At 42.1% G+C, this 27,019-nt stretch overlaps 1 protein-coding gene across 4 annotated transcripts in view; it reads right to left on the reverse strand.

Moving 5' to 3' along the window:
* Positions 1-3,113: 3,113 nt before the first annotated feature.
* Positions 3,114-27,019, reverse strand: part of akt1 (AKT serine/threonine kinase 1) — a 127,605-nt gene continuing 103,699 nt past the window's right edge. For 2 of the 4 annotated variants that reach the window (XM_086003113.1, XM_086003114.1), the window contains exons 11-14: positions 12,599-12,813; positions 6,976-7,063; positions 4,941-5,043; positions 3,114-4,666 (exon numbers count right to left, since the gene is read on the reverse strand). In XM_086003113.1, coding sequence (XP_085859239.1) covers positions 4,587-4,666; positions 4,941-5,043; positions 6,976-7,063; positions 12,599-12,813 — 486 coding nt within the window. In that variant the 3' untranslated portion in view covers positions 3,114-4,586. Of the gene's footprint in view, positions 4,667-4,940; positions 5,044-5,233; positions 5,383-6,975; positions 7,064-12,598; positions 12,814-26,634; positions 26,881-27,019 lie in introns of those variants that run through there. The other 2 variants (XR_015080225.1, XM_086003115.1) reach the window with 2 other exon arrangements.

Consider the following 27,019-nt stretch of genomic DNA (forward strand, 5'->3'; position numbering starts at 1 on the left):
GCAGAAGCAAAGGAATAGGAAACCCAAGTCGGATCATGAATCTCCAGGTAAGTAACGGAGCAGCCAGCCCCCAGTCCTATTTGATGACTGCTGCAGCAGCGGTGGTGCTATATGAGGTAATTGCAATAAGGGTTATCCTCAGTGTTACTTCATAGCAGCATCTCCATAAATCTGCATTGCAGTGCGCCTGTAAGGTCGTTTCAGTGCACAGCAGACCATTACTGTCACTGGATGTGCCAGCCTTATGATGCACGTCAGTTGCAGATAACAGAATCATGCAGCACAGGAGGCTATTCAGCCCATCATACCTCTGCTACCTCTTTGAAAGAGCTATCCAATTAGTCCCACTCCCCTGTTTTTTCCCCCCCATAGCCCAGCAATTTTCTCCCCTTCAAGTATTTATCTAATTCCCTTTTCAAAGTAACCACTGAATCTATTTCCACCACCCTTTCAGGCAGTGCATTCCAGATCATAACTGGCTGCGTAAAACAATTTCTCCTCATCTCACCGCTGACTCTTACCTTAAATCTGTGTCCTCTGGTTACCAGCACTTTTGCCAGTGGAAACAGTTTTTCCTTATTTACTCTCAAAACCCATCATGATTTTATCCTTGCAGTAGATGGCATAGCTCCGCTTCTGGCTTTCTGATGACCCAAAACCCGTGAAGAGAGTTCCCCATGGTCATTACCATGGAGATGTTTTGAGGCCTGCAGGTATGGATGGTGCCATCTTGGGAAATACAATGGCTGATCGCCCTAGTATCACTTCCTTCTTGCAATGCTACTGAAAGAATTATATACTGTGATTAGGGTACTTCTGAAAATGCATTCAATATTACAATTGGTCGGGATACTGTTGTGTCATTGGGTCTGCTGTCCCGGCTTCCTTTGCGAATAGGAGCCTCTGCATGAGTAATCATATGCCAAAGGGAGGTATTTTTAACCTCCGTTTAAAGATGCAGATGTGTAGGCACTGACAGGGAGGGGGGCGGGAAAGAGACACAGACTGCCTCTTGTGCAGCCTGACCGGTCTGGAAGAGGACCACCAATGGAGGAATGTCAAACACTTCAGACAGGGGAATTCCCATTGTTGCCCATAGTGATACTGGGGATCAAATTAAAACAAATTAGAATAATTTGCATCAAGGCTCACAAGAACCCAAATACCAGCAGAAAAAACATTAAAAATGACCAAAATACACTTGCGTTAACTTTGCTGTGTCCTTTTCATGAACTTCCATACTTATCATTACAAGCAATCCTGGATACCCATTTCACAAGCAGAGTTATGAATGGATGTTCTACACGTCAGGAAAGGGCATGCAGTTAAAATAATTAGTATGTAAATAAAATCTCTGGAAGGTGGTGACCCCCTTATGGGATATGGTTCCATAGTCAACCTCTAGTACTTCATCCAAGTGGTTATTTGCAAGCTGCCTTCAGAAGGCTGTTCAATCATCCCATCTAGGCCCAAACCAATTCTCCGCCAATGTCCACAGACATATACTTCCAGCAGGAGCAGTAAATATCAGATGTGGGAAGTACTGAGACCAAATATAATGAACCTCCTTCTATTCTAACGGACATCAACTAACTCAGTACAGACCCGAGATTGAACCTGGCATCTCCCTAGTCTACACAGCTGAGCGATCAGGGTAGTCTGGTATATCTTACATGAAAGTTACTAGAGAATCATTGTAAAGGTATGTAGCACCATATCTCTGCCTATTAAAAGAGAGTCAGATACAGATGTTAACACTGTGCCACGGACCAGCTGAATGTTGATTTGCAGCCATTGCTACCTATGCAGCAAATTCCAGATTCAAGTGAGTGCACAACAGTAGCACAAGGACAGGCCGATCCTAGCCAATGATCAAGTCAGGGCTGGCACAGGGAAGGAAGAGCAGGACTAAATTAAAGAGAGGAAAGGTTAAATGGCAGAAGTATATGTTAGATCTGTAGTATTATTCCGCTTATGAATTTGGCCTGCAATTATGGAAATATATATAGACATATGTTTCAGTCCTAATTTAATGGAAAATGGTTTTAGTCTGAAAGATATTTGGGTGAACACAAAAAACCAAGAGAAAGTGCATTCATTCTACTATAAAGAAAGCATACTGTAATGAAGTACATGGTAGAATACTTAAATGGAATAAAAAGCAGTGTGTTCTATTGTATGGTTGTTCCAGTTGAATCCTTTCACATACTCAGGTTCAACATAAAGTGGTCTGAACTTCACTACAATTAACATCTGGTTGCTGAACAGATGTCACATTCTAGCAGCTCAAGAGAATATGGTCTGTCTGTCATACCACCTGGACCTGAATTAAGTGCCAAATGGCGATGGCTAAACTACCACATGGTGTAGGTTAATCTTTTACTTACAAAAATATGTATTGCGCATTTATTTACTGCAAAGAAAAATGACTAATTGTACCTTTTCAATGAAAATTTGAGTGAAGAACCTGAGGAAAGAAGTATTTAACCCATGCAGTAAGCTTAACAAGTTGGTTATCAAACAAGCAGTTTCAGAGGGAAATGTATAAACAAAAGATCGACAAATCTGGGCATTTTAAAGTATTGTTTGAAATATTGGGCACAACACCAATACCCATAGAAATTCATGTTGGAGCTTTTCCCGACTAATTGGGCCAAACCTGGCTGGTCAATTACAATTAAAAATGTATGTTATGGATGCTGCCTGGTGATAACTGGAGAGTTTAATAAATGATGATGATTAGTGTGCAACCAAGCACAGTGCAAAGCTCTGTCAAGTACTACAAATAGTGGTGCAACTGTGCAGGTTACAAACTTGCTGGATATTTCTGCTACTGGATCCTAATTACTTCTCTCTTCCTCCCTGTTACATCATTAGCCAATCTACTTGTTCCTGAATTCAGATAGGTATCCACTGTTTAAACCCAAGAGATTATTCACAAACTTTTGCGATTAAAAAAAAATCTCAATATTCTTAAAAAGATAGATTTAACATTTTGTGTGATCTTAGGAACACTGTCCAGCTAGTTGTCCACTGGTAAGTTTATTTGATGCACACAAGTACACAATTTAAAATGGGAAGGAATTGTCAGCATACAAAGAAAATAGACTTCAGATGTTATATCTGTTTTATTTGTTCATTTTTAAAGGAAAATGGTATATTATACATGTAAAAATACTACAGTACAGTGTACAAAATTGTGGTAACTGGTTTTGTTTACCAACACCCAGTTGGGTAGTTATTATCTTGGACCCTCCAATGCCATGAGGGAAACAGGAAATACTGAGTGTTTTAAATGCTGTCGGTGTAGAATATTCACTCTACAAATGCTGTATTAACTGCTCGCTCAATCCTGCAGCTTCAGCCCAGCTGTTTTAATGGAGCTAGAATGGAAGTAAGCAACCTTAAGGGAATGTGACTGATGACTGAACAGATTCTTTACAGTTTGGACACAGTAAGAGAGAGATTTTTCTGCTCCATTGCAGGACAATCATATACAGAAACAAACATAAAAAGGGGAAACAATATTCCTCAACATTCACTGTCAAACATTAAATTACTAAATATGGTATTGACACAATTGATCTAATTGAAAACACTGATAAGTGACATTAGCAAAATGTGGAAGTGACGTCCAATGATGCCCAGCAAGTGTCAAAGAAATGGCAAGGGTACTGGCACAAGAACAAAACAATATTATGTGAAATGTATTTCAGTCAGTAAAGTGTTTTTTTTTTAAAAAAAGGAACAAGTTGCATCCTTCAGTGGCGGATTTCAGCAGATGTTTAAAACTGAAATCCAGGATCTTGTTCCAGATTCGATCTTTTTTCTCACAAACTACAGCAAAGTTCCTGCTGCTGCAGCTGTTGTTGTGCCTCACTCAGGCCATTTGTTGTTTGTGCATTTTAGAAGAGGTAAACATATTACAGGAGAAGCTCTGGTTGGACTCCAGGCTACTTTTGTCCTTTAAAGTACATTGGACCAGTAAGCTTCATGAATTGTCTGTGACTTAGAGGTTTACTTATTGCACTAGCTACTAAATTAGTCAGATCTGTCATACACGTTACCAATAGAAAGGGCTGGGACTGATCATTACCTAGTTTTTATAGGTAAGAAAATATCTCGCAAGAAATCGATTACAATGAGCGGTTTACTGAAACAGAATTTTAAATCTATTTGCTAAGTTGGGTACCTTCAATGCAGACCATAAATATGTAGAGATAATAAAAGAGAGTTCAGTTCAAAGTACAATATCAATTACCACTCTGCTGTCAATCAAAATGATACTCGTGCCTTCTAAATGCATGCCATCATGACTGCTCACTTAAAATTAAGTTACTGCATAGGAGCCAGTATTTCAGTTTTAAAAAGCAGCTAATTTGCCATCATCGTATCGCAAATGAAGGAAAGATTTCATCGAAACAACCAACATTTTTTTTCCCCCAAATTACCTACAAACATTATGTAGTTGGATAAACCAGCCAGATAAGTCTGATAACCTCTCTTGTGTTTCTGATAAGAAGTTCTTAAAATCCAATCTGGCTTTCTTTTCTCAATTATTTTTTTTTTTTTGAAGGCAGTTGAGTTCAGTCCCTTCCACTGGCTGAGTAAGAAAACTGGGGAAAGTGTGGTCTTCTCTCATTGTCTATGGATTCCATACTGCCATCTGTTCAACACAAGAGCCTCATCAATAACAGCAGACACAGGTCATTTTACATCACAAATGTTACATTTTTTAATGTTTGACTAATCATTTCAGACACACATTCAAAGTAATCAGTAGATAACTTCTGAGATGAGGGTTTAGAAAGAGCAATGCAAGGGGAGATTCACATAGCATCTATTCCCATATTGGAACTGATCAGTACAACAAAATGAAAAACATCCCTGTTCATCTCGACGAGTTCAAAAATATACAATAAAAATGCAAGTCAGAATACCTCGATCAGGCGGAGTGATCGTTATTGTCTGTGCTGTAAATTCTTCATCAAAGTACCTTGTGTCCATCTCAGATGTCACCTGAGGCTTAAATGGTGGAGTAAGCTGTTGAATATACAAAATGTCATTATTTTATCGTACTTACATCATAAAGAAACAATCTAATACACAAGTTGCAGTTAATACTGGAATAAAAATGTGATAATTTGGTTACACAGAACAGCGTTACAGAAACACAGAATGTGGGCTTTAATCTAAGGTTAAACACATAATCAGTTCCTTTTTTTATGCTCACCAATGTAAGGGATGTTAGTGCTGGGGAACGGAACACCTTTCATTTCAAGAACCTGGTGCCAGCATCAAGCACCCCAGCTCAGGTATAGCACGGCTATGCTCCTTTTATTCTACCCCAACAATGTATTGTGAAGGAATGAGCCATATAACCTATTCAGAAAAATACACTATCTTATGAAAGAATTCTGGCCTTATTAAAACATGACCAACTGGGTTTGGAAATTTAGAAACCGAACTCTGAAATAGCTATGAAAGAATTCTGGCTATTGAGATAAGACAGTTGTTGACCCTGAATAAATAACCTTATTGAAACAGAAGGTGCATGGCTCAGACAGGCTGACCTTTGGGAACAAAAACAATGGTTCACCCTGGATAAGGTGTTCTAATTTAAACTTCGTAAAGATGGCACATAAGATAAGGAACATCTACCCTCGTAAAGATGACAAAATAAGGAACACCTGCCTTTCACACCGTTCTATATGGTGACCCTAGAACACCTAGAGATGAGACAAGAGTCTGGCTAATGTAGCAGTAAGAATTGCAGAGGTAGGCAGAAAGATGAATAGGGATAATTAACTTGCATCAGCAGAAACTTTAAAGGAAATACCACTGAAAAAGGGTATAAATATTGAACTCTCAAATGGGATATCAGACTCGCTTTAATCGGGCAAAGCGATTCTCGACTACAGAGATAGCTCTGCAGTCTCCAACTCTTTGTACCTCGGGGATCAAAGGTATTTGATATTGATGGATATTCTTTATAGAAAACTTTAAGAACTATAAATACTGTAGCAAAGTTAAGATTTAAAAGTAAGATTTTCTGTTAAAAAGATAGTATTTTTTCTCTTTTTAGAACTGTTAATGTTGTGATTGACTGAGTCACCAACTGTAAATTGCATGTTGGTTCTTTAATAAATCTCTATATATTTTTAGAATTGTCTCACATAAGTCTTCTGTATCAATAACTCGTGAACTCAATTTCTGTACACTCTTTGGTGAAGAGTTACAGAATTCTGGGGGAGATCTCTGGACCCTCATAATATCTGGGATGTTACAATCTAGCTAAACTTATTAAAAGTGCTATCTGGAGGACAGTAACATTCTCGAGTTGTTCCTTTCCTTTAGGGAGAGATAGCCCGGACCTTTAGACCCAATTAAGCATCTTTAGGATACGACTACCTCAAACTTTAGTTGAAAGTGAACATCTGAGAAATACACCTGATCCAGGGTAGCCCTAAAGGGGCTAGGACTAGTAAATATCCCTTCAGTATCTCAGCCCTAACCCAAGAAGAGTATCCCTGCTGCAACAGTTTGGTTTAGCGGGGTAGCTTAGCCACTCTTGCTGTTGTTTTGCCGCATCATTCGCAGAGAACCTGCTCACTTGTCCAGCCTCCTAATCAAACTCCCCCTGACCAGCATGAGATAATGGTGTGGTGAGAAAGAAGCGGCTAACAACAGGAAAAGAGGTACAAAGAAAGGACAGAAAAAAAGCAGAATTAAACAGATAGTGCTGTGGGGCTTTGGTAGGATGTAGGTTTACATTTGTGATCCCTGCATACAAGCTAGGCCCCAATTCTGAATATACCATTGAGGGATATATCAGTGCAAATTGAGCATTTCCCCATGGGATGGGGGAATACGCTCATCCTCAAATGGATATATTCAGACCCCTTTTATTCAATAAATTGTGCATCTATGGTCTAAACCGAGTGACTAGGTCAAATAGAACATTTTTTCAATCACCTTTTTCTGATAGACATCTTGCCACTCGATTCCAGCAAAGAATTTGTCTTGCATTATTTCCTTTGCATCATCAGAGCCACCACCTAACCTAGTGAGGAAAACAGATTATACAACAACAACAACTTGCATTTATGTAGCACCTTTAACATAGAAAAATGTCTTGAGGCGCAAGGAAAAAAAAATTATGAGCCAAATAATATCCAAATAAGAATTTGCATGCACAGATGGGTGAAAGTAGAGCTGAAATTAGACAGAAACATTGGCCCGGAATTTGCAGTGGGTAATGACGGCGAACTACCAAACATTCGCTGTCATTACCCCTCGGAAACTGACCGCAACATCAGGATCTAGCGCATGCGCAACTAAACGCGGAAATCCTGAAGCTGCGGACAGTCACTCACTGCTCTGACACTGGCTGCGCTGTGGACATCTCCTCCCCACCAAACACCAATGTCAGATTTCTAATCAATCAGCCTAATTAATCACTTAGACTATAACTGTACACAAATAAAATATTTTCTTACTCAAAGATATTTTGTTCAGAAAAGGCATTTGTGTATAAAAATAATAGAAAATACTGGACTGACCAATAACAGCAAAGTAATTAAAGAACAAAGACTTGCATTTATGTAGCGCCTTTCACAACCACCGGATATCTCAAGTACTTTTTGAAGTGTCGTCGCTGTTGTAATGTGGGAAACGCGGCAGCCAATTTGCGCACAGCAAGCTCCCATAAACAGCAATGTGATAATGACAAGATAATCTGTTTTTGTTATGTGGATGGAAGGATAAATATTGTCCAGGACACCAGGGATAACTCCCCTGCTCTTCTTCAAAATAGTGCCTTGGAATCTTTTATGTCCACCTGAGAGCGCAGGTTTAACATCCCATCCGAAAGACGGCACCTCCGACAGTGCAGCACTTCCTCAGCACTGCACTGGAGTGTCAGCCTAGCTTTATGTGCACAAGTCCCTGGAGTGGGACTTGAACCCACAACCTTCTGACTCTCAGGCAAGTGTGCTACCAACTGAATTAGCAACATTTTATAGTTGTTTAGAGTTCATGTTATGCCTGGATCAGGAATTCTTTACAAAACAAGTAAAAGGGAAATAATTTGAAACATCACAATTCTACATTCGATCAAATATTTATCAAAAGTTAAATTTAATCCCACCCAAAATTTCTAAGGCAAATTAATAAAGTGTTTCCAGGTCATATAAGTATTAATATATATTTTTCAAAAGAAAGAACTTGCATTTTCTTAGCACCTCCCCCAAACCTTAGGATGTTCCAAAGCACTTCAAGTGCAGTCACTTGTAATGTAGGAAAACACGGCAGTCAATTTGCACACAGCAAGGTCCCATTGTAGTTAAGGAGGTGGAGTGTGAAATATTAGATGAGATAAACATAATGAGAGAGGTTTAGCATCTTTGAAAGTAGATAAATCGCCAGGCCCGGATGAATTTGTTCATCGCAGTTTGGCATAAAAATAAAACAAAAAAGGTGTCTCAACCGTGGCTAACGAGGGAAATTAGGGATAACATAAGATCCAAAGAGAGGACATATAAATTTGCCAAAAAAAGCAACAAACTTGAGGATTGGGAGCAGTTTAAGATTCAGCAAAGGAGGACAAAGGGATTGATTAAGAGGGGGAAAATAGAGTATGAGAGTAAGCTTAAAGAGAAAATAAAAACTGACTGTAAAAACTTTTATAGATATGTGAAGAGAAAAAGATTGGTGAAGTCAAGCGTAGGTCCCTTGCAGTCAGAATCAGGGGAATTTATAATGGGGAACAAAGAAATGGAAGACCAATTAAATACATATTTTGGTTCTGTCTTCACAACGGAGGAAACAAATAACTTCCCAGAGATGTCGGGGAACATAGGGTATAATGAGAGGGAGGAACTGAAAGAAATCAGTATTGGTAGGGAAATGGTGTTGGGGAAATTGACGGGATTAAAGGCCGATAAATCCCCAGGGCCTGATAATCTACATCCGAGGGTACTTAAGGAAGTGGCCCTAGAGATAGTAGATGCATTACTGGTCATCTTCCAGAATTCGCTAGACTCTGGAACAGTACCCATGGATTGGAGGGTAGCTAATGTTACCCCACTGTTCAAAAAAGGTGGTAGAGAAAAAACGGGGAATTATAGACCGGTGAGCCTGACATCGGTAGTGGGGAAAATGCTAGAGTCCATTATAAAGGATGTAGTAGCAGAACACTTGGAGAACAGTGACAGGATCGGACAAAGTCAACATGGGTTTATGAAAGGTAAATCGTGCTTGACTAATGTACTGGAATTTTTTGAGGATGTAACTGGTAAAATAGATAAGGGAGAACCAGTGGATGTGATGTATTTGGACTTTCAGAAAGCTTTCAATAAGGTCCCGCATAAGAGATTAGCGTGCAAAGTTAAGGCACATGGGATTGGAGGCAAGGTTTTGACTTGGATAGAGAACTGGTTGGCAGACAGAAAGCAAAGAGTCGGAATTAACGGGTCATTCTCCGAGTGGCAGGTAGTGACTAGTGGGGTACCGCAGGGATCGGTCCTTAGACCCCAGCTATTCACAATATATAATGATCTAGACGAGGGAGCTAGATGTAATATCTCCAAGTTTGCAGACGACACAAAGCTGGGTGGGTGTGTGTGCTGTGAGGAGGATGCCGAGAAACTCCAGTATGATTTGGACAGGTTGGGTGATTGGGCAGATGTATGGCAGATGCAATATAATGTGGATAAATGCGAGGTTATCCACTTTGGTGGCAAAAACAGGAAGGCAGATTATTATCTGAATGGCAATAGATTGGGAGAAGGGGAAGTGCACCAGTCGCTGAAGGTAAGCATGCAGGTGCAGCAGGCAGTTAAGAAGGCAAATGGTATGTTGGCCTTCGTAGCGAGAGGGTTTGAGTACAGGAACAAGGATGTCTTGCTGCAGTTGTACAGGGCCTTGGTGAGACCACACCTTGAGTATTGTGTGCAGTTTTGGTCGCCCTATCTGAGGAAGGATGTTCTTGCCATGGAGGGGGTGCAGTGAAGATTCACCAGACTGATACCTGGGATGGCAGGAATGACGTACGAGGAGAGATTGGGTCGATTGGGCTTGTACTCGCTGGAGTTTAGAAGAATGAGAGGCGACCTCATTGAAACTTATAAAATTCTGTCAGGACTAGACAGATTAGATGCAGGAAGGATGTTCCCGATGGCCGGGGAGTCCAGAACCAGGGGTCACAGCCTAAGGATAAGGGGTAAACCATTTAGGACAGAGATGAGGAGGAATTTCTTCACCCAGAGAGTGGTGAACCTGTGGAATTCTCTACCACAGAGGGCAGTGGAGGCCAGTTCATTAAATACATTCAAGAAAGAGTTGGATATATTTCTTAAGGCTAAAGGGATCAAGGGATATGGAGAGAAGGCAAGGACAGGGTACTGAATTTGGATGATCAGCCATGATCTCGTTGAATGGCGGAGCAGGCTCGAGGGGCCGAATGGCCTACTCCTGCTCCTATCTTCTATGTTTCTATGAAATGTATCCCAGGTTGTTAAGAGAAGCAAGCAAGGAAATAGCAGAGGCTCTCACCATCCTTTGTCAATCCTCTCTGGCTACAGGTGTGGTGCCGGAGGACTGGAGGACTGCTTACGTTGTACCATTATTTAAAAGGGAGAAAGGGATAGACCAAGTAATTACAGGTCAGTCAGCCTAACGTCAGTTGTGGGCAAATTCTGAGGGACAGTATTAATCGTCATTTGAAAGGCATGGATTAATCAATGACATTCAGCATGGATTTGTTAAGGGAAGTTTTTCAGGAAGAAAATGGCATTTAAATGAGGCCTCATCTGCCTGCTTAGGTGGAAGTAAAAGATCCCATTGCTCTATTCAAAGAAGTGTATGGCAGCTCTCCCGGCGAGCTGGCCAACTTGATTAAACTTTTTGAGGAGGTAACGAGGAGGGTCGAAGAGGGTAGTGCGCTTAATGTAGACTACATGGATTTTAGCAAGGCTTTTGACAAGGTCCCGCATGGCAAACTGGTCAGAAAAGTAAAAGCCCATGGGATCCAAGGGAAAGTGGCAAGTTGGATCCAAAATTGGCTCAGTGGCAGGAAGCAAAGGGTAATGGTAGACAGATGTTTTTGTGACTGGAAAGTTGTTTCCAGTGGGGTTCCGCAGGGCTCAGTACTAGGTCCCTTGCTTTTTGTGGTATATATCAATGATTTAGACTTCAATGTAGGGGGCATAATTAAGAAGTTTGCAAATGATACAAAAATTGGCCATGTGGTTGATAGTGAGGAAGTTAGTTATAGACTGCAGGAAGATATCAATGGACTGGTCAGGTGGGCAGAAAAGTGGCAAATGGAATTTAATCCGGAGAAGTGTGGGGTAATGCATTTGGGGAGGTCTAACAAGGCAAGGGAATACACAATAAATGGTAGAATACTGGGAAATGTAGAGGAACAGAGGAACTTTGGAGTGCATGTCCACAGATACCTGAAGGTAGCAGGACAGGTAGATAAGGTGGTTAAGGCGGCATACGAGATAGTTTCCTTTACTAGCTGAGGCATAGAATATAAGAGCAGGGAGGCGTTGCTAGAACTGTATTAAACACTAGTTTGGCCAAAGATAGATTACTGTGTACAGTTCTGGGCACCACATTACAGGAAAGATGTGATTGCACTAGAGAGGGTACAGAAGAGATTTGCAAGGATGCTGCCAGAACTAGAGAATTTTAGCTATGAGGAAAGATTGAATAGGCTGGGGTTGTTTTCTTTGGAACAGAGGAGGCCGAGGGGAGACTTGAGTGAGGTGTATAAAATTATAAAGGGGCCTAGATAGAGTGGATAGGAAGGACCTATTTCCCCTAGCAGGGAGGTCAATAACTGGGGCATAGATATAAGTAATTGGTAGAAGGATAAGAGGGGAGTTGAGCAGAAACTTTTTCACCCAGAGGGTGGTGGGGGTCTGGAAATCACTGCCTGAAAAGGGTGGTAGAGGCAGAAACCCCCCATCACATTTAAAAACTACTTGGATACGCACTTGAAGTGCCGTAACCTACAAGGCTATGGGACCAAGAGCTGGAAAGTGGGATTAGGCGGGATAGCTCTTTTACGGCCGGCACAGACACGATGGGCCGAATGGGCTCCTTCTGTGCCGTAAATTCCTATGATTCTATAAACAGCAATGACATAATTGACCAGATAATCAGTTTTGGTGCTGTTGCCTGAAGGATAAAAATATGTTGGCCAGCTCGCCGGGAGAGCTGCCATACACTTCTTTGAATAGAGCAATGGGATCTTTTACTTCCACCTAAGCAGGCAGATGAGGCCTCAGTTTAAATGCCATTTTCTTCCTGAAAAACTTAGTTATACAAGTTATATATGTTAAAATGGCAGAGGCAATATTCATAGCTGGTAAAGGAAGTTATATAAATATAAATTAGCGGTGACATTTCAAAAGTGTGCGTGCTAGGAGAATGTACAAATTTCTCAACTGAAGTTTAAAATTTAACTTTGATAGTATCAGCTTTCCACCTCGAACGGTGTGCAGCTATTGTTCAGATTTGCAAGCATTGCTGGTGGGATTGCTTATAATTATATGGCGACTGCAACCCAGAAAAAGCTGACACACACCTTTGTTTAGGATCTTTCTTCAACAACCCAGAAAGAAGAGATTTGGCGTCAGGTGACAAAGTGCGTGGAAATCTGATCTCCTCCATTAGAATGAGCTCAAACAACTTTTCATGGTCCTGATTGTAGAAGGGAAGGCGACCACACATCATTTCATACATCACAACTCCAAGGCCCCACCAGTCTACAGCTCGCCCATAATCATTATCCTCTAAAACCTGAAACACAAGAAAATGGAGGCGTAGTATAAATTATACAGATAAATATGATTAGCTGTAAGATTATCTGAAAGATCAAACATTCCTATAAGTGTGAACAATTAATTTAACATTATTTTCAGCTCTTCTAAGAATTACTCACTTTCAGGCACAACCTTTTGGCCAGGAAGGAAGAGCAATCCAGTGAATAGTTAGGCACTTCACTAGCTACAACTGCAACTGTTGTTGGTAACTAGATAAACAATCTGCATCAGATCTACAATTGTTGGGCAAGTTTTATTCCACAGTTTATCAATAAACAATATGACAGCATCATTCATGTCCATAAAACCTATTCTTTCAAAAATTATATGACCCTTTTTCTCATCTCCAAAATGTGCTGACTGTCCACTTAACATCCTCAAATTAAATCATTTACATGTACGCAACAACTCTCACGTAACAAATGTCCCAAAGTGCTTTATAAGAGTTGAGAGAGTCTGGACAGGAAGTGGAAAGGAAATGATGAGAGGTGACCAAGGGTGTGGCGGTCAAAGCGGTAAGTTTTGAGGAGATGTTTGAAGGTAGAGAGACATGGGTGCAGGAACAGACTTTCAGAGCACAGGGACATATTGTCTGAAGTATCTGCTGCCAGATGAGGAAGGGGAGGGACACGCACTAGGCCCAAATCAGAGGGGAAGAGTGCATGTGTGCTGAGAAACAGGACTGAAGAAAATTATAGGCACTCCATTATAGGAAGAATATCAAAAGCAATCGAAAAGGTGCAGTGTAACACTGGGATGTTACCATGGATGAGGGATCACAATTATGAAGAGAGTAAAGAAATTAGGACTTTTCTCACCAGACCCAAGAAGACTAAGAGATGACTTGATAGGGGTGTTCAAGATCATGAAGGATAACAACAAGGTGCTTTTATATACTGCCTTTAATGTAGAAAAACATCCCAAGGTACTTCACAGAGACATAAAGAAAACAGGCAAAGAAGGGATTACAAGGGATGACCAAAAGCTTGGTCAAAGATGTGGGTTTTAAGAAGCCTTGATGGAGGAGAGGTAGGTGGAAGGGTTTAGGGAAGAAATTCCAGTGAGTAGCAATGAAGCAGCTGAATCCATCACCACCAATGGTGAGGCAAAAGCTGGTGGCAGAGTAAGGGAGAATTTTAAATTTGAGACGTTGGAGGACTGGGAACCAATGTAAGTCAGCATGGAAGGAGTTGATGGGCAAGCAGCACTTGGTCCATGATGGTATACTGGCAGCACAGTTTTGGATAAGCTGAAGTTTATGGGAAGTGAAAGATGGAAGATGAGAATGTTGGAGTAATCAAGTCTGGAGGTGATGAAGTATGAAGATTTCAGTGGCAAATGGACTGAGGTAGAAGCAGGGCAGGTAATGTTACAGAGGTGTAAGTAAGCAATCTTTATGATGGAGAATATATGGAGTCAGAAACCCAGCTCGGGGCTGAACAGGACACAGAGATTGCGAGCGGACTGGTTCAACTGGAGCGAGTAGCTGGGGAGGGGGATGGATTCAACGGTAAGAGAGCAGAATTAGTTGCAGGGGTCCAAAGTTGATAGCTTTAGTCTTTCCAATGTTTAGCTGCAGGAAGTGAAGACTGAATGAGATTGGATACTGGACAAGCAGTTTAACAACAAAGAGGCAGTGGAGGTGTTGGGAGCGAGAGCTGGGTGTCATTGGTGTAACATGTGAAAGCTGATCTTAATTCAGCAGATGAGGTCAAAATGGAATAGCATGTAAATGAAAAGAAAGGGCCAAAGACAGATTTCTGAGGACTCCGGAGGTGAAGGTGCAGAGAAACCATTGCTGGAGATGCTCTATGCCCAGTTAGATGAGCGTGGAACTATGGGCCAGTTCCACAGAGCTGGGCAGTGGAGAAGAGGCACTGGAGCAGATGGCATGGTTAAGCATGTCAAAAGCTGCAGAAAGGTCAAGGAGGACGAGGAGAGATAGTGTACCAGTCACAGAGAAGGCAGGTCATAAGTGTACACTTGTGGAATAGGTGAATCCAAACAGAATGGTTAAAAAAAGCCACAAGGCATACTTAGTAATTTCCAAGATCTGTTTCCATGAAAATTAATAAAACTTAAATGATGAAATTGAAATAAAACTGACCCATAATCATTTATCTAAAAAGATGAATACTTAACTGGAATGTTCTAGAAACAATGCAATGAAAGGTTTCACCCTAAACACTGATTTTGTAATTACAGATGCAATGCACCGCAAAAAAATTATCCTTCCTCACTATCAATTTGTAAAGGGATAAAACTACAATCTATTTCATAAAATGCAAGGCCAACAGGTTTAGAGTAAAATCACTTCAGTTTTCAGTATAATTAATGGTATGACCTTTCTGATTAATACTCGAAAACTCACAGTTCACCCATTGATGTAACAACCCATGTTTAGAAACTTTACAGTGAAACTTATTTTTGTCGAGACCATTACCGAATCTAAATTCAATTAAAAAAAAGCATTTCTTTTGAGTTCATGAGTCAGAGGTCTTCTGAAATTGCCTCAATACATTTAGGGTGATTTGATTGATCTTGTCTACATTAATAGCTGGTGTAATTGTTCATTTTTAATTCTTAATAAGGTTTGTGGAGAATTGCAGAACTCATCTGCCGTCAAGAATCTGAGCAGGTATTATGTTACTTACACACAGGTCTATTTACAGCAGCTCCTGCCTGTATGATTCAAACCAAGCGACAGCTGGTTGTACAGCTGCCCCATATATGTATAGGAGAAACACAGCTGCTTGCCTGCCAGAATTCCAGGAGCTACACTCATCAACTCTGTTAGGAGTAATCAGAAAGTTTTACTGCTCAGAAGGTATCACCCTGGACTCAAAATTCCTGATGATCTTATCGATGAAACCGAAACCTTACAAATCAACTGTTAAAAGACACAACTTTCAAATAAGTTGTAGTTAATTAAATGTATCTTAATTAGGAATAACCTTACCCTCCCCCCCTCTTCAGGTGCTTGCAATACTGGCTTGCAGTGCATTTCATCACAAGTTCTACAGCTGTCATTTCACAGCTTCTCAAATCCCCACATAGAGTTCCTGATCCATATCGTACTAACTACCCTTTACTGGCAGGGACAGCCATCGAGTTGTATTGCATTGGTCCAACATACAAATGTACTAGTCAGAGCAAATTCTTCCCACACTGCACCACAGACTGGATAAGCGAAGGAAGAATAGAAATTTGGCATCTATGCAGCAATATTAATATACCCTAGATTAGTCTATAAAATACCAAAAATACTTACAAAAAAGCCAGAGAGGGAGATTAAAATTAGATTCTGAAAATGATAATCATTTATAGAAACTGCCTGAATACAGTAAAGAAAAGACCTCAAACTCTGATGTAAAAATAAATGACATTCTTTGTTTTCAATTGTAATTAGCAGCCTCTTCCCTGGTGGCTCCAGAGAGGGAGTCCACCAGTACACTTGAGGCCTTCCGTGACCGGCGAGCACCGCAGGGAATAACGTGTCTAATAGACACATGCAATAACACTAGGATTTAATTTTACAAGTTTCTTTTGGTTCTGCTGAAATCAGACTTTATGTTTCAATTCCTTTATTAGTTGTGCCTCCTGAAAACCATGGAGCATGGCAAATTTGTTTCTCTATTGATGACACCCAGTGTCATTTTTATGGATCAATTAACAAGAGGCAACTGAAGCTCATCTTTCTCGGCAAACCATCAACAGCCTCGGCATTTTTAGAATTGATTCAGGTTCCATCTTTAAAAGGCCTGGTGTTTGGTAAGAAAGAATATAGTTACTGCAACATGGTCAGGATTAGAAGGATAGGACACATATTCAAGATTTTAGTTCCTCACATGGAGACCTCTTGATCTCAGCTGTGCTGTCAGAAAAAAAGCACCCAGCCATGGCCAGGCACTACCTATAGGAAAGAGAACGAGCTGTCCCAGGCTGCTCTCACACAGCAGCAGCCAGTTAGAAGGTGCTTTTATGTGGTCTATTATTATTGTTCCTGTCTTATGGAGGGACCTCCATACAAAAACTCTCCCCCTTTTACTTTAATACTGCTGGTCGCACTGAGCTCTGCTGCGTAATGAAGACACCCAGTTGCCCTTTCAGTGCAATTTTGTAGGACTGGCTCCATGCACTTACCTTCTTGAAACCAGCTCCCTTAATCCAACAGCACATTCACTATGGGTTTACAATGCTGTTGGTTCCTCGAGTGTCAGGCATTTAAATCCAGAAATGCAGCTAACAGAGGGAGAGCAAGAAGTCTCCCATCAGTTGTACTTCTGTAATGCTGGATAGTGATCAGAAGGGGCAACCTCCCTAATAAAAGCCACCAAAATCAACTGCAGCAGCCCTCTGCTTGCTCACAAACCTGGGATCAAACCTAGGACCTTCCTGGTCTGGATAGACCTGCTATTCATTGGGTAAACTCTGTGTGTGTGTAGGGGGGGGGGGGAGTTGTTTTTAAGTAGGGTGGGCCTCTGAAAAGGTTCCTGACTTTCAGGTTTTACACATTTCATGGTGAGGTACCATCAATAAAAGTAACTCCAATTAATCACAGACTGCTGATAACTCAGCTGCAAAAATAAAGGAAGTTTGGTGGTATCCGCAGAATGCCCACACCACATCCCCATTTGTGAATATTATGGTGAAACAATGAGAAAAACTGAAGTCTGTTAAAATGGGCAGCACTAGAATATCACAAGGACAATGTGTGACAGCTGTTTAACACAATTTACAAGAGAAACCAAGGCAGCTATAAACATTGAAGCCTTTGATAACCAGAAGCTCACATTTCCAAGATACTACCATCCCCTGAACCAAATTCCAGCATGCAGCTAAAAACAACTATACAACAACTGTGTAAACAGAAGCAACTATTCTACATTCCAGTGCCCAAGTCAAAAGATGACATTAAAGCAGAGAACATTTACTTTTTCATTTTAAGGGCATTGTTCCTAGGTTAGTAACCAAAAAATTCAAAATCCTTTAGTATGCGGTTTCGAATTGTATAAGGTCGCTTCAGCACAATCTTCCAAATTTGAGTGAAGAACCAAATTGTTCTTATTTAAACAACTTTCTTAGCTTTAAACACCTCTAGCTCTTTCTTTATGCTGTGCTGTGCTTCTGTCCACCTTCAACTTTTATTAATGGCATCTTCATTTACAATTTATGGAACTATAGTCCAAGTGTACAATACTACTTGGAGTTTGAGGAGGGTAGAAGGAAATGCTCCTGAATGTGTAGTTTCATTATCTGCACATTCACAAGTTCCTTTTATTCATTCCAGTGTATCTCTGATCAGTCTCCAGATATGGTAATAGAATATACCTTCAGTTGTGCCCTTTAGGTCATATTTCTAATAATTAACTGAGTTCTACATAATATTCAAAATGGCACTGTTATTTATAAATTGAGTACTAATTCCTTAGTTTTGCTTCTGGAGAGAATTTATATTACTAAACTATTTCTCTCTGGGTAGTAAATAAAACTGATATTTTACTAGTGAGACCTTAAATTTATTAGTAAACATTTCTCACTTAACCCACAGAGTCAGGTTTTCTAGCATAAGGCACTGATGTTTAAACTGCAGCTGAAACTGGTATCAATGAACTTTACAACCTCGTGTCATGATATAGGTTTACAAAAATGGGAGCCTGGAATCAAACCACACATACATACACAATATACTATTAAAGCTCCTTTAATTACCAAGTAACATTTCAGTACTTTTAGTTTAGACTTTAAGATAGATGTCGTTTTTCAATAACCCCACATTTTAAAAAGGTACTAAAAGCCAGAGTACAGGAAGTCATTTTTTCCAAATTGAGCCAAAGCACTGTACCATAAAGCATTTTAAAATTGTTCATGTAATATATTATTGTACAACAAACTCCTCGCAGACCCATTGTTTGAAACAACTGCTCCAAACATGGCGATTTTCAAAACAAACCCAGAGACGGATGACAGGAAAGTGATTCAAGTGTGGTAAAATAAAAAAAATCACATAAGGTTCCAAAGTTACTGAAGTGATACTTCTGTGCTTACAGACATGCAAATGAGACAAACGGATGGTTCCCAGTGTGGTATTTTCAAAAGGAACTTAGTGTCTAGCAACAAAGTCTCATGGTTAAAAGATGAGGAAGTATGTTAAAATTAACAAGGTAACAAGTTGTCATTTGCACAAAAAATAATGATGGACCAATAATGCCATAAAAGTAAATCCTGACATTTCTGTTTAGAGAAATACCTCAGTAGATTTACGAACTAAATCAGTCGAACACGTTAAATTCAAAGAATTTTTTAAACTGCCCTAGGTGGCCTTGCTTAAAATTTATCCCAAAGCCAGTTCCAATAACATTTTCTGTGCTAAAGTAAAAAGAAAGGATTTGCATTTGTATAGCACCTTTCACGACCTCAGGACATCCCAAAGTACTTTATAGCCTATGAAGTACTTTTGAAACTTAGTCAGTGGCCGGAATTTTCTGGCGTCCGTGTGGGCGTGATTGGAGGCAGGTCAGGAGGGAAATTTGAAATAACAGAGCGGGTCGAGAACCCGCCATCATCCCGCCCCTACGCTTCTTTCCCTCGGGCGCGTTTGCCAGCATCCCGAACGGCAGAGGCGGCTGAGCTAATTTAGATGATTATTAGGTAGTTGACAGACCCTAAAGTTTCTTTTTAAGCCACGGGAATCACCCGACTCGGGAACCACGTCTGTGAACCTGACACAGAAGTTCAGTGGCCACTGATCCAGCTCATAAGTGCATAGTGTGGAAAGCACAGTAAATACTCCCAACTGACACCTGGTTACTTTCCTAAGGCAGATGCTGTTGCTGAGTGCATTGTCAGCACAGATTTAGCTTTCTACAGGTTGCAAGTCTTTTACCTCATTGGTAGAACCTATCACACCATTGACAGATTGTTTCTGTTATCTCTACTTGACCTGCCATCTAATACATAAGCATGGGTGCCATTTATACTGTCTCACCTTGGTCCTCAGAATCGGACCACAACCAGCCCCAACACCAGGCACACCAGCACCACTAACACCACCAACCTTCTCCTCAACCAGCTGATGCTGCACAGGGCATAGGACATCAGTGCAGGGCTGTACCGCACCGCACTGGAGGCGATACCCCCAACACAGGGTATACCGGCAGAGGATGAACTTCCTCAACATGACTAAAGAGCAATGCCAAAGGAGGCTCAGGCTATCGCGCCAGGTCGTTGCAGACATTTGCAGATTGCTGGAGCAAGACCTGCAGCCCAGAGGAGTGGGTGGACATGCCTTACTAGTGACTGTCAAAGTCACCAGCACCCTCAACTTCTTCAACTCAGGCTCCTTCCAGGGATCTGCAGCAGACATTTGCAGCATCTCGCAGTCAGCCGCCCACAGATGCATCACACAGGTCACTGATGCCCTTTTTGACAAGTCAGCCAATTATATCAACTTTGCCACTGATGAACTCAGTGTTACTGAGCGGGCGCTCGACTTTGCCGCTCTAGCTGGCTTCCCATGGGTGCAGGGCATCATTGACTGCACACATCTGGCCATCAGGGCACCCCATCATCACCCAAGAGTATTTGTGAACCGCAAGGGCTTCCACTCCCTCAATGTGCAGCTTGTCTCCAACCATAGGAAGATCATCATGCATGTGTACGCCAAATTCCCTGGCAGCTGTCATGACTCTTTTGTCATGCATCAGTCCACCCTCCCTCAGCTCTTCGCTCCTCCAAACAGACTTTCCGGCTGGCTGCTTGGAGACAAGGGCCATCTACTGAAGACATGGCTCATGGCACCCTTGAGAAGGCCAAGTACTGAGGCCAAGGAGTGATATAATGAAAGCCACATTTCCACCAGATGTGTCATAGAGCAGACAATAGACATGCTGAAAATGCACTTCAGATGCCTTGACAGATCTGGAGGAGCCCTTCAGTATGCACCAGCCAGGGTCTCCAGTCTTCGTGGTCAGCTGAGCCCTGCATAACAGAGCTCAGCTGCGAGGATTAGTGCTGCATGAGGAGCAAGGCTCTGAGCACACAGCCTCTTCAGAGGAGGAGGAGGAACATCAGCTGGGAGATGAGGAGGAGGAGGAGCAGGAGGAATCTGTGGTCCAGATCCCACCAGCACCTGAGCACATTGCTGGCTGGGAGGCCAGGGGTGGCCTCATCATGGCCAGATATGCTTAACTTCAGGCATTACACCCATATGGCTGCACCAGGTTCCCACCACCCCACAGCAACACCATAAAGCATCCCTACAATGACCAAGCCATTCCTTTCACACTGCCTACCATTGCTGGAGATAATGTTTTGTCTCACCATTCACTCCAACTCACTAAACCACTTCCAAAGTTGCAGACAGAATTGGCCATGTCTGGAAAGTGGTGAAAATAGTAATTTTTATCTGTGGCATCAGATTAATGTAAACTTCACACAAACAGTTATTAAAACACCCAAGTGCTTCCACTTGTGCATCTACTTGAGTTTCATCTTTCTCTTGCACGTGCTTCTACGAGGTGCAATCCCTATGGCTTCAGCAGAGGTAGAGGCAGCCTCCTCACTTCCCTGCTGTGACTGCATAGACACTTTTGGCAGACATCCTCTGGTTCTTGGAGCCTGTGATTGCCCCACCAAAGTCTGCTCCTGTGCAGGGGCAGACTTGACCATCGCGATCCCAGGAGATGTGTGGGGCTCTGACTGAGGGGGAGGCAACGGGGGAGAAGTGTGAATGCTTGGAGAGGAGCCCCCACTTCCACATCCCCTCTCACCATCATCCCTCTCAAGGGCCACCTGCACTTACTGGCTAGCAAGGAGATGGAGAGCACCTAGCTGCACTTCATGTGGGGCCATGAGGACCCAAGTCTACGTTTACATCACTCCTAGAGAGTAGGTCTATGAGCGTCTGCCATCTATTCGCCATAGATAACCATCTATTCTCCATAGATACCATGCACTCCTGTGAGTGGTACATTAGCTGCTCATTGTGGGTGGCCATCCTTTCCATGGAAGAGCCTACAGTTGCCATCACCTGCGACAAGGTGGTGCTCATGTTGGTGGTGCACACTTGCAGACATCGTGGTCGCAAAATCTGTCAAAGTCTCCTGCACTTCTTCCTGCATCTCCAGGATCACCCCCTTTCTGGATGCCCACCCTCCCCCCTGCACAGAGCAGGATTAAACAGAGTGGACTTGAACAGAGTGCTTTATTTGGGAATTTGGAAAGAGTGGGAATTCGAAGAGGGGGAAGGAGTTGCTGCTTTTTGCCTACACTATTTGTAGTGCTTTGTGTTACAGGTAGATATTTAATTTCAGTACCCTTAACTTAAGCTAGATCAAGTAGTCAAGAAACTACACTGTAAGCTAAGTTACCTAAATAAAAATTTAATTAAATAAAACAAGGTCCTATAGGGATGGCAGTGCAGGTGGTGTCATGTGGGAGTTTGTGGAGAGCATTGTGATCCCGGACAACCACGTTTGCAGCAAGTGCCTGCATATTGAGGAACTTCAGCTCCGAGTTTTTGAGCTGGAATCTGAGGTGCAGACATTGCGGGGCATCAGGGATGGGGAGAGTTACCTGGGCACTTTGATCCAGGAGGCAGTCACACCCCTTAGGTTAGGTAGTGGTACAGGTCTGGTTAGTGGTCAGGGACAGGAGGGTGTGACTGCAACTCAGGCAGTTAAGGGGACCCCAGGGGCAGTGCTGGAGGAGCCTCAGCCTTTGCCCTTGTCCAACAGGTATGAGGTTCTTGCTGCCCGTGTGGATGAAGGAAAAGCCTGTATGATGGATGAGCAAGCTAACCATGGCACCATGATGCAGGAGGTCACTCAAGTGGGGGGAGTGAAAGGGAATGTACTTGCGGTAGGGGACAGTATAGTCAGGGGGATAGATACTGTTCTCTGCAGCTGCGACTGAGAGTTCTGAAGGATGTGTTGCCTGCCCGGTTGCCAGGGTTAAAGACATCTCCTCGCAGAGAAGGACTTGGAATGGGAGGGGGAGGATCCAGTTGTTGTGGTCCATGTAGGAACCAATGACATAGGTAGAACTAGGAATGCGATTCTGCTGAGGGAGTTTGAGGAGCTAGGATCCAAATTAAAAAGCAGAACCTCAAAGGTAATAATCTCTGGATAGTTACCTGAGCCACGCGCAAATTGGCATAGGGACAAACAGATTAGAGGTTTAAATGCATGGTTCAAAGAGTGGTGAGGAAGAGGTTTCAGTTCATGGGGCACTGGCACCAGTACTGGGGAAAGAGGGAGCTGTTCCGTTGGGATGCGTTCCACTTAAACCAGCTGGTACCAGTGTCCTGGCAAACCGAATAACTAGGGCAGTGGACAGGGCTTTAAACTATTGAAGCGGGGGGGATTGGGGGTGGGAGGATTCAGGAAAGAATAAATTTAAAAGCAGCGGGAGAAATGTCAAGGCTCTAGAGCAGAGTAGAGTTTTGGGTAAAAATAAGCAGTGGGTCAGGAAGGGACAGAGAGAGTAACAAAGGTAATAAGGCATCAGTGACTAAGGTGACATCAGGGAAAAATAGAAATAAGTCAAAGCTAAAGGCACTACATCTGAATGTGCGAAGCATTCGCAACAAAATAGATGAAGTAACAGCACAGATACAAATTAACAGGTTTGATCCAATAGCCATAATGGAGACGTGGTTGTAAAGTGGCCAAGGTTGGGAACTAAATATTCCAGGATACTTAACTTTTAGAAGAGATAGGCAAAATGGAAAAGGAGGAGGGGTAGCCCTGATAATAAAGGATGGGATAAAGACAGTAAAGAGAGGATCTTAGCTCCGAAAATCAAGAAGTAGAATCAGTTTGGGTGGAGCTAAGAAACAGCAAGTGGCAGATAACATTGTTGGGAGTTGTTTATCAGCCCCCAAACAGTAGTTGTGATACAGAGCAGAGTATAAATCAGGAAATTAGAGGCACATGTAACAAGGGTAATAGAGTAATCATGGGGGACTTTAATCTACATTTAGACTGGGCAAACCAAATTTACAGTAATAGAGTGGAGGACGAATTCATGGAATGCATGCAAGACAGTTTTCTAGATCAGTACATTAAGGAACCAACTAGGGAACAGGCTATTATAGATCTAGTATTGTGCAATGAGAAAAGGGTTAATTAATAACCTTGTAGAAAAGGGGCCTTTAGGGAAGAGTGACCATAATATGATAGAATTTAATATTGAGTTTGAAAGTGATTTAGTTAAATCTGAAACTAGGGTCTATAATTTAAACAAAGCAAACTATGTAGGTATGAGGGGCGAGTTGACTACGATAGATTAGAAAACTACGTTAAAAGGTTTGAGGGTAGGCAAGCTATGGCTAGCATTTAAGGAATGAATACATAATTTACAACAAATATACATTCCTTTAAGGAACAAAAACCCCATAGGAAAAGTGGTCCAACTGTGGCTAAGAAAAGTTAAAGATAGTATTAGGTCAAAGGAAGAGGCTTATAATTTTGCCAAAAAGAGTAGTAAGTCTGAGGATAGGGAGGATTTTAGAATTCAGCAAAGGAGGACAACAAAACTGATAAAGAAAGGGAAAATAGAATGAGAGTAAACTACCAAGAGACATAAAAACAGACTGTAATAGCTTCCATAGATATGTAAAAAGGAAAAGATTAGCAAAAGTAAATGTGGGCCCCTTACAGGCTGAGACAGGAGAAGTTATAATGGGGAATAAGGAAATGGCTGAGAAATTAAACAAATACTTTGTGTCTGTCTTCACGGAAGACACAAAAAACCTCCTGGAAATAGTGGAGAACCAAGTCTCTAGCGAGAATGAGGAACTGAAAGAAATTAGTATTAGTAAAAAAATAGTACTGGAGAAATTAATGGGACTGAAAGCAGATAAATCCCCTGAACCTGATGGCCTACATCCTAGGGTTTTGAAAGAGGTGGCTATAGAGATAGTGAATGCATTGGTTGTCATTTTCCAAAATTCCATAGATTCTAGAACGGTTCCTGTAGATTGGAAGGTAGCAAATGTAACCCCACTATTTAAGAAAGGAGGGAGAGAGAAAACGGGGAACTACAGACCAGTTAGCCTGACATCAGTCGTAGGGAAAATGCTAGAATCTATTATTAAGGACGTGGTAACAGGGCACTTAGAAAATAATAATAGGATTGGGCAGAGTCAACACGGATTTATGAAAGGGAAATTGTGTTTGACAAATCTGTTGGAGTTTTTTGAGGTTGTAACTAACAGAATAGATAAGGGGGAGCCAGTGCGTGTGGTGTATTTGGATTTTCAGAAGGCATTCGATAAGATGCCACACAAGAGGTTATTAAGCAAAATTAGGGCTCATGGGATTGGGAGTAATATACTAGCATGGATTGAGGATTGGTTAATGGACAGAAAACAGAGAGTAGGAATAAACGGGTCATTTTCGGGTTGGCAGGCTGTAACTAGTGGGGTACCTCAAGGATCAGTGCTTGGGCCTCAGCTATTCACAATCTACATCAATGATTTGGATGAGGGGACCAAATGTAATATATCCAAGTTTGCTGATGATACAAAGCTGGGTGGGAATGTAAGTTGTGAGGAGGATGCAAGGAGGCTTCAAGGGGATATAGACAGGCTAAGTGAGTGGGCAAGAACATGGCAAATGGAATATAATGTGGAGAAATGTGAAGTTATCCACTTTGGTAGGAAAAATAGAAAAGCAGAGTATTTTTTAAATGGTGAGATATTGGGAAATGTGGTGTTCAGAGGGACCTGGGTGTCCTTGTACACAAATCACTGAAAGTTAACATGCAGGTACAGCAAGTAATTAGGAAAGTAAATGGTATGTTGGCCTTTATTACAAGAGCATTTGAGTATAAGAGTAAAGACGTCTTACAGCAATTATATAGGGCCCCGGTGAGACCACACCTGGAGTATTGTGTACAGTTTTGGTCTCCTTACCTAAGGAATGATATACTTGCCATAGAGGGAGTGCAACGAAGGTTCACCAGACTGGTTCCTGGGATGGGGGGACTGTCCTTTGAGGAGAGATTGAGTAGACTAGGTCTATGTTCTCTGGAGTTTAGAAGAATGAGAGGTGATCTCATTGAAATATACAAAGTTCTTACAGGGCTTGACAGGGTAGATGCAGGGAGGATGTTTCCCCTGACTGGGGAGTCTAGAACCAGGGGTCACAGTCTCAGAATAAGGGGCTGGCCATTTAGGACTGAGATGAGGAGAAATCTCTTCACTCAGAGGGTGGTGAATATTTGGCATTCTCAACCCGAGGGCTGTGGAGGCTCAGTTGTTGAGTATATTCAAGACAGAGATTGATAGATTTTTGAATATTAAGGGAATCAAGGGATATGGGGATAGTGCAGGAAAGTGGAGATGAGGTAGCAGATCAGCCATGATCTCATTGAATGGCGGAGCAGGCTCGAAGGGCCATATAGCCTACTCCTGCTCCTATTTCTTATGTTCTTATGTTCTCAGCGTCTGCATGCAGCTGAGCAGAGCTAGATGCTTCCAGTGCCCTCCAGCGAGGAGTCTCCACTGCTGTCCCTGTCTCCACCATCTCCTCTTGCTCAGTTGTGACTTGTGACACGCCAGGTGACAACACCACTCTATCTCGCATGGGACTCATCAAGTTGGGCGTATCTGCTGGTGCTGGGTGCGCTTATATCTGCCGACGGTGCACCCTCAGAGGCTGGAGGCTCCTCTGAGGAGTTGTCTTCCTCTTCTTCCTGGACAGTGGGGGAGGGGGCGCTCTTGATGGATATTAAAGAGAGTAAAGAGATGATTTAGAAATGTCATCTGAAGAATGGGTAACGATACCATTATGCACATGATGAACATTCACTGGCTGCTGATATCAGTCCCCATATCAGTGACTGCTGTATGCCATGTGGCTGTATGAGATGTAATTCTGTCACCAGGTTGCTGAGATGTGCCCGTCTCTTTGCCTCCCACCTCCAGCTGCTCTGCGACTCCTGAGACTTTGAGGGCAACCTCCTCTGCTGCAGTTAAGGTGGCCAATGATGGAGGGCCACCTCCGGTTCTCTCCCTCTCATTGTGGGCTGCACACTCCTGCAAGGAGGGAAAAAAAGAGAAGTTTGAGTGAGAGTGATGGAATGAATGTAAGGAATGGATGGGTAGCATCATTAGAGGGTGACTATGATGGAGTGGGGTGCCAAATCCAAATGGCCTCCTTGTCTGTTGTTAGTTG

Source organism: Somniosus microcephalus, chromosome 12, assembly GCF_052327205.1.
Source record: "Somniosus microcephalus isolate GS21.2 chromosome 12, FLI_Smic_1.0, whole genome shotgun sequence".
NCBI classification, from domain to species: domain Eukaryota; kingdom Metazoa; phylum Chordata; class Chondrichthyes; order Squaliformes; family Somniosidae; genus Somniosus; species Somniosus microcephalus.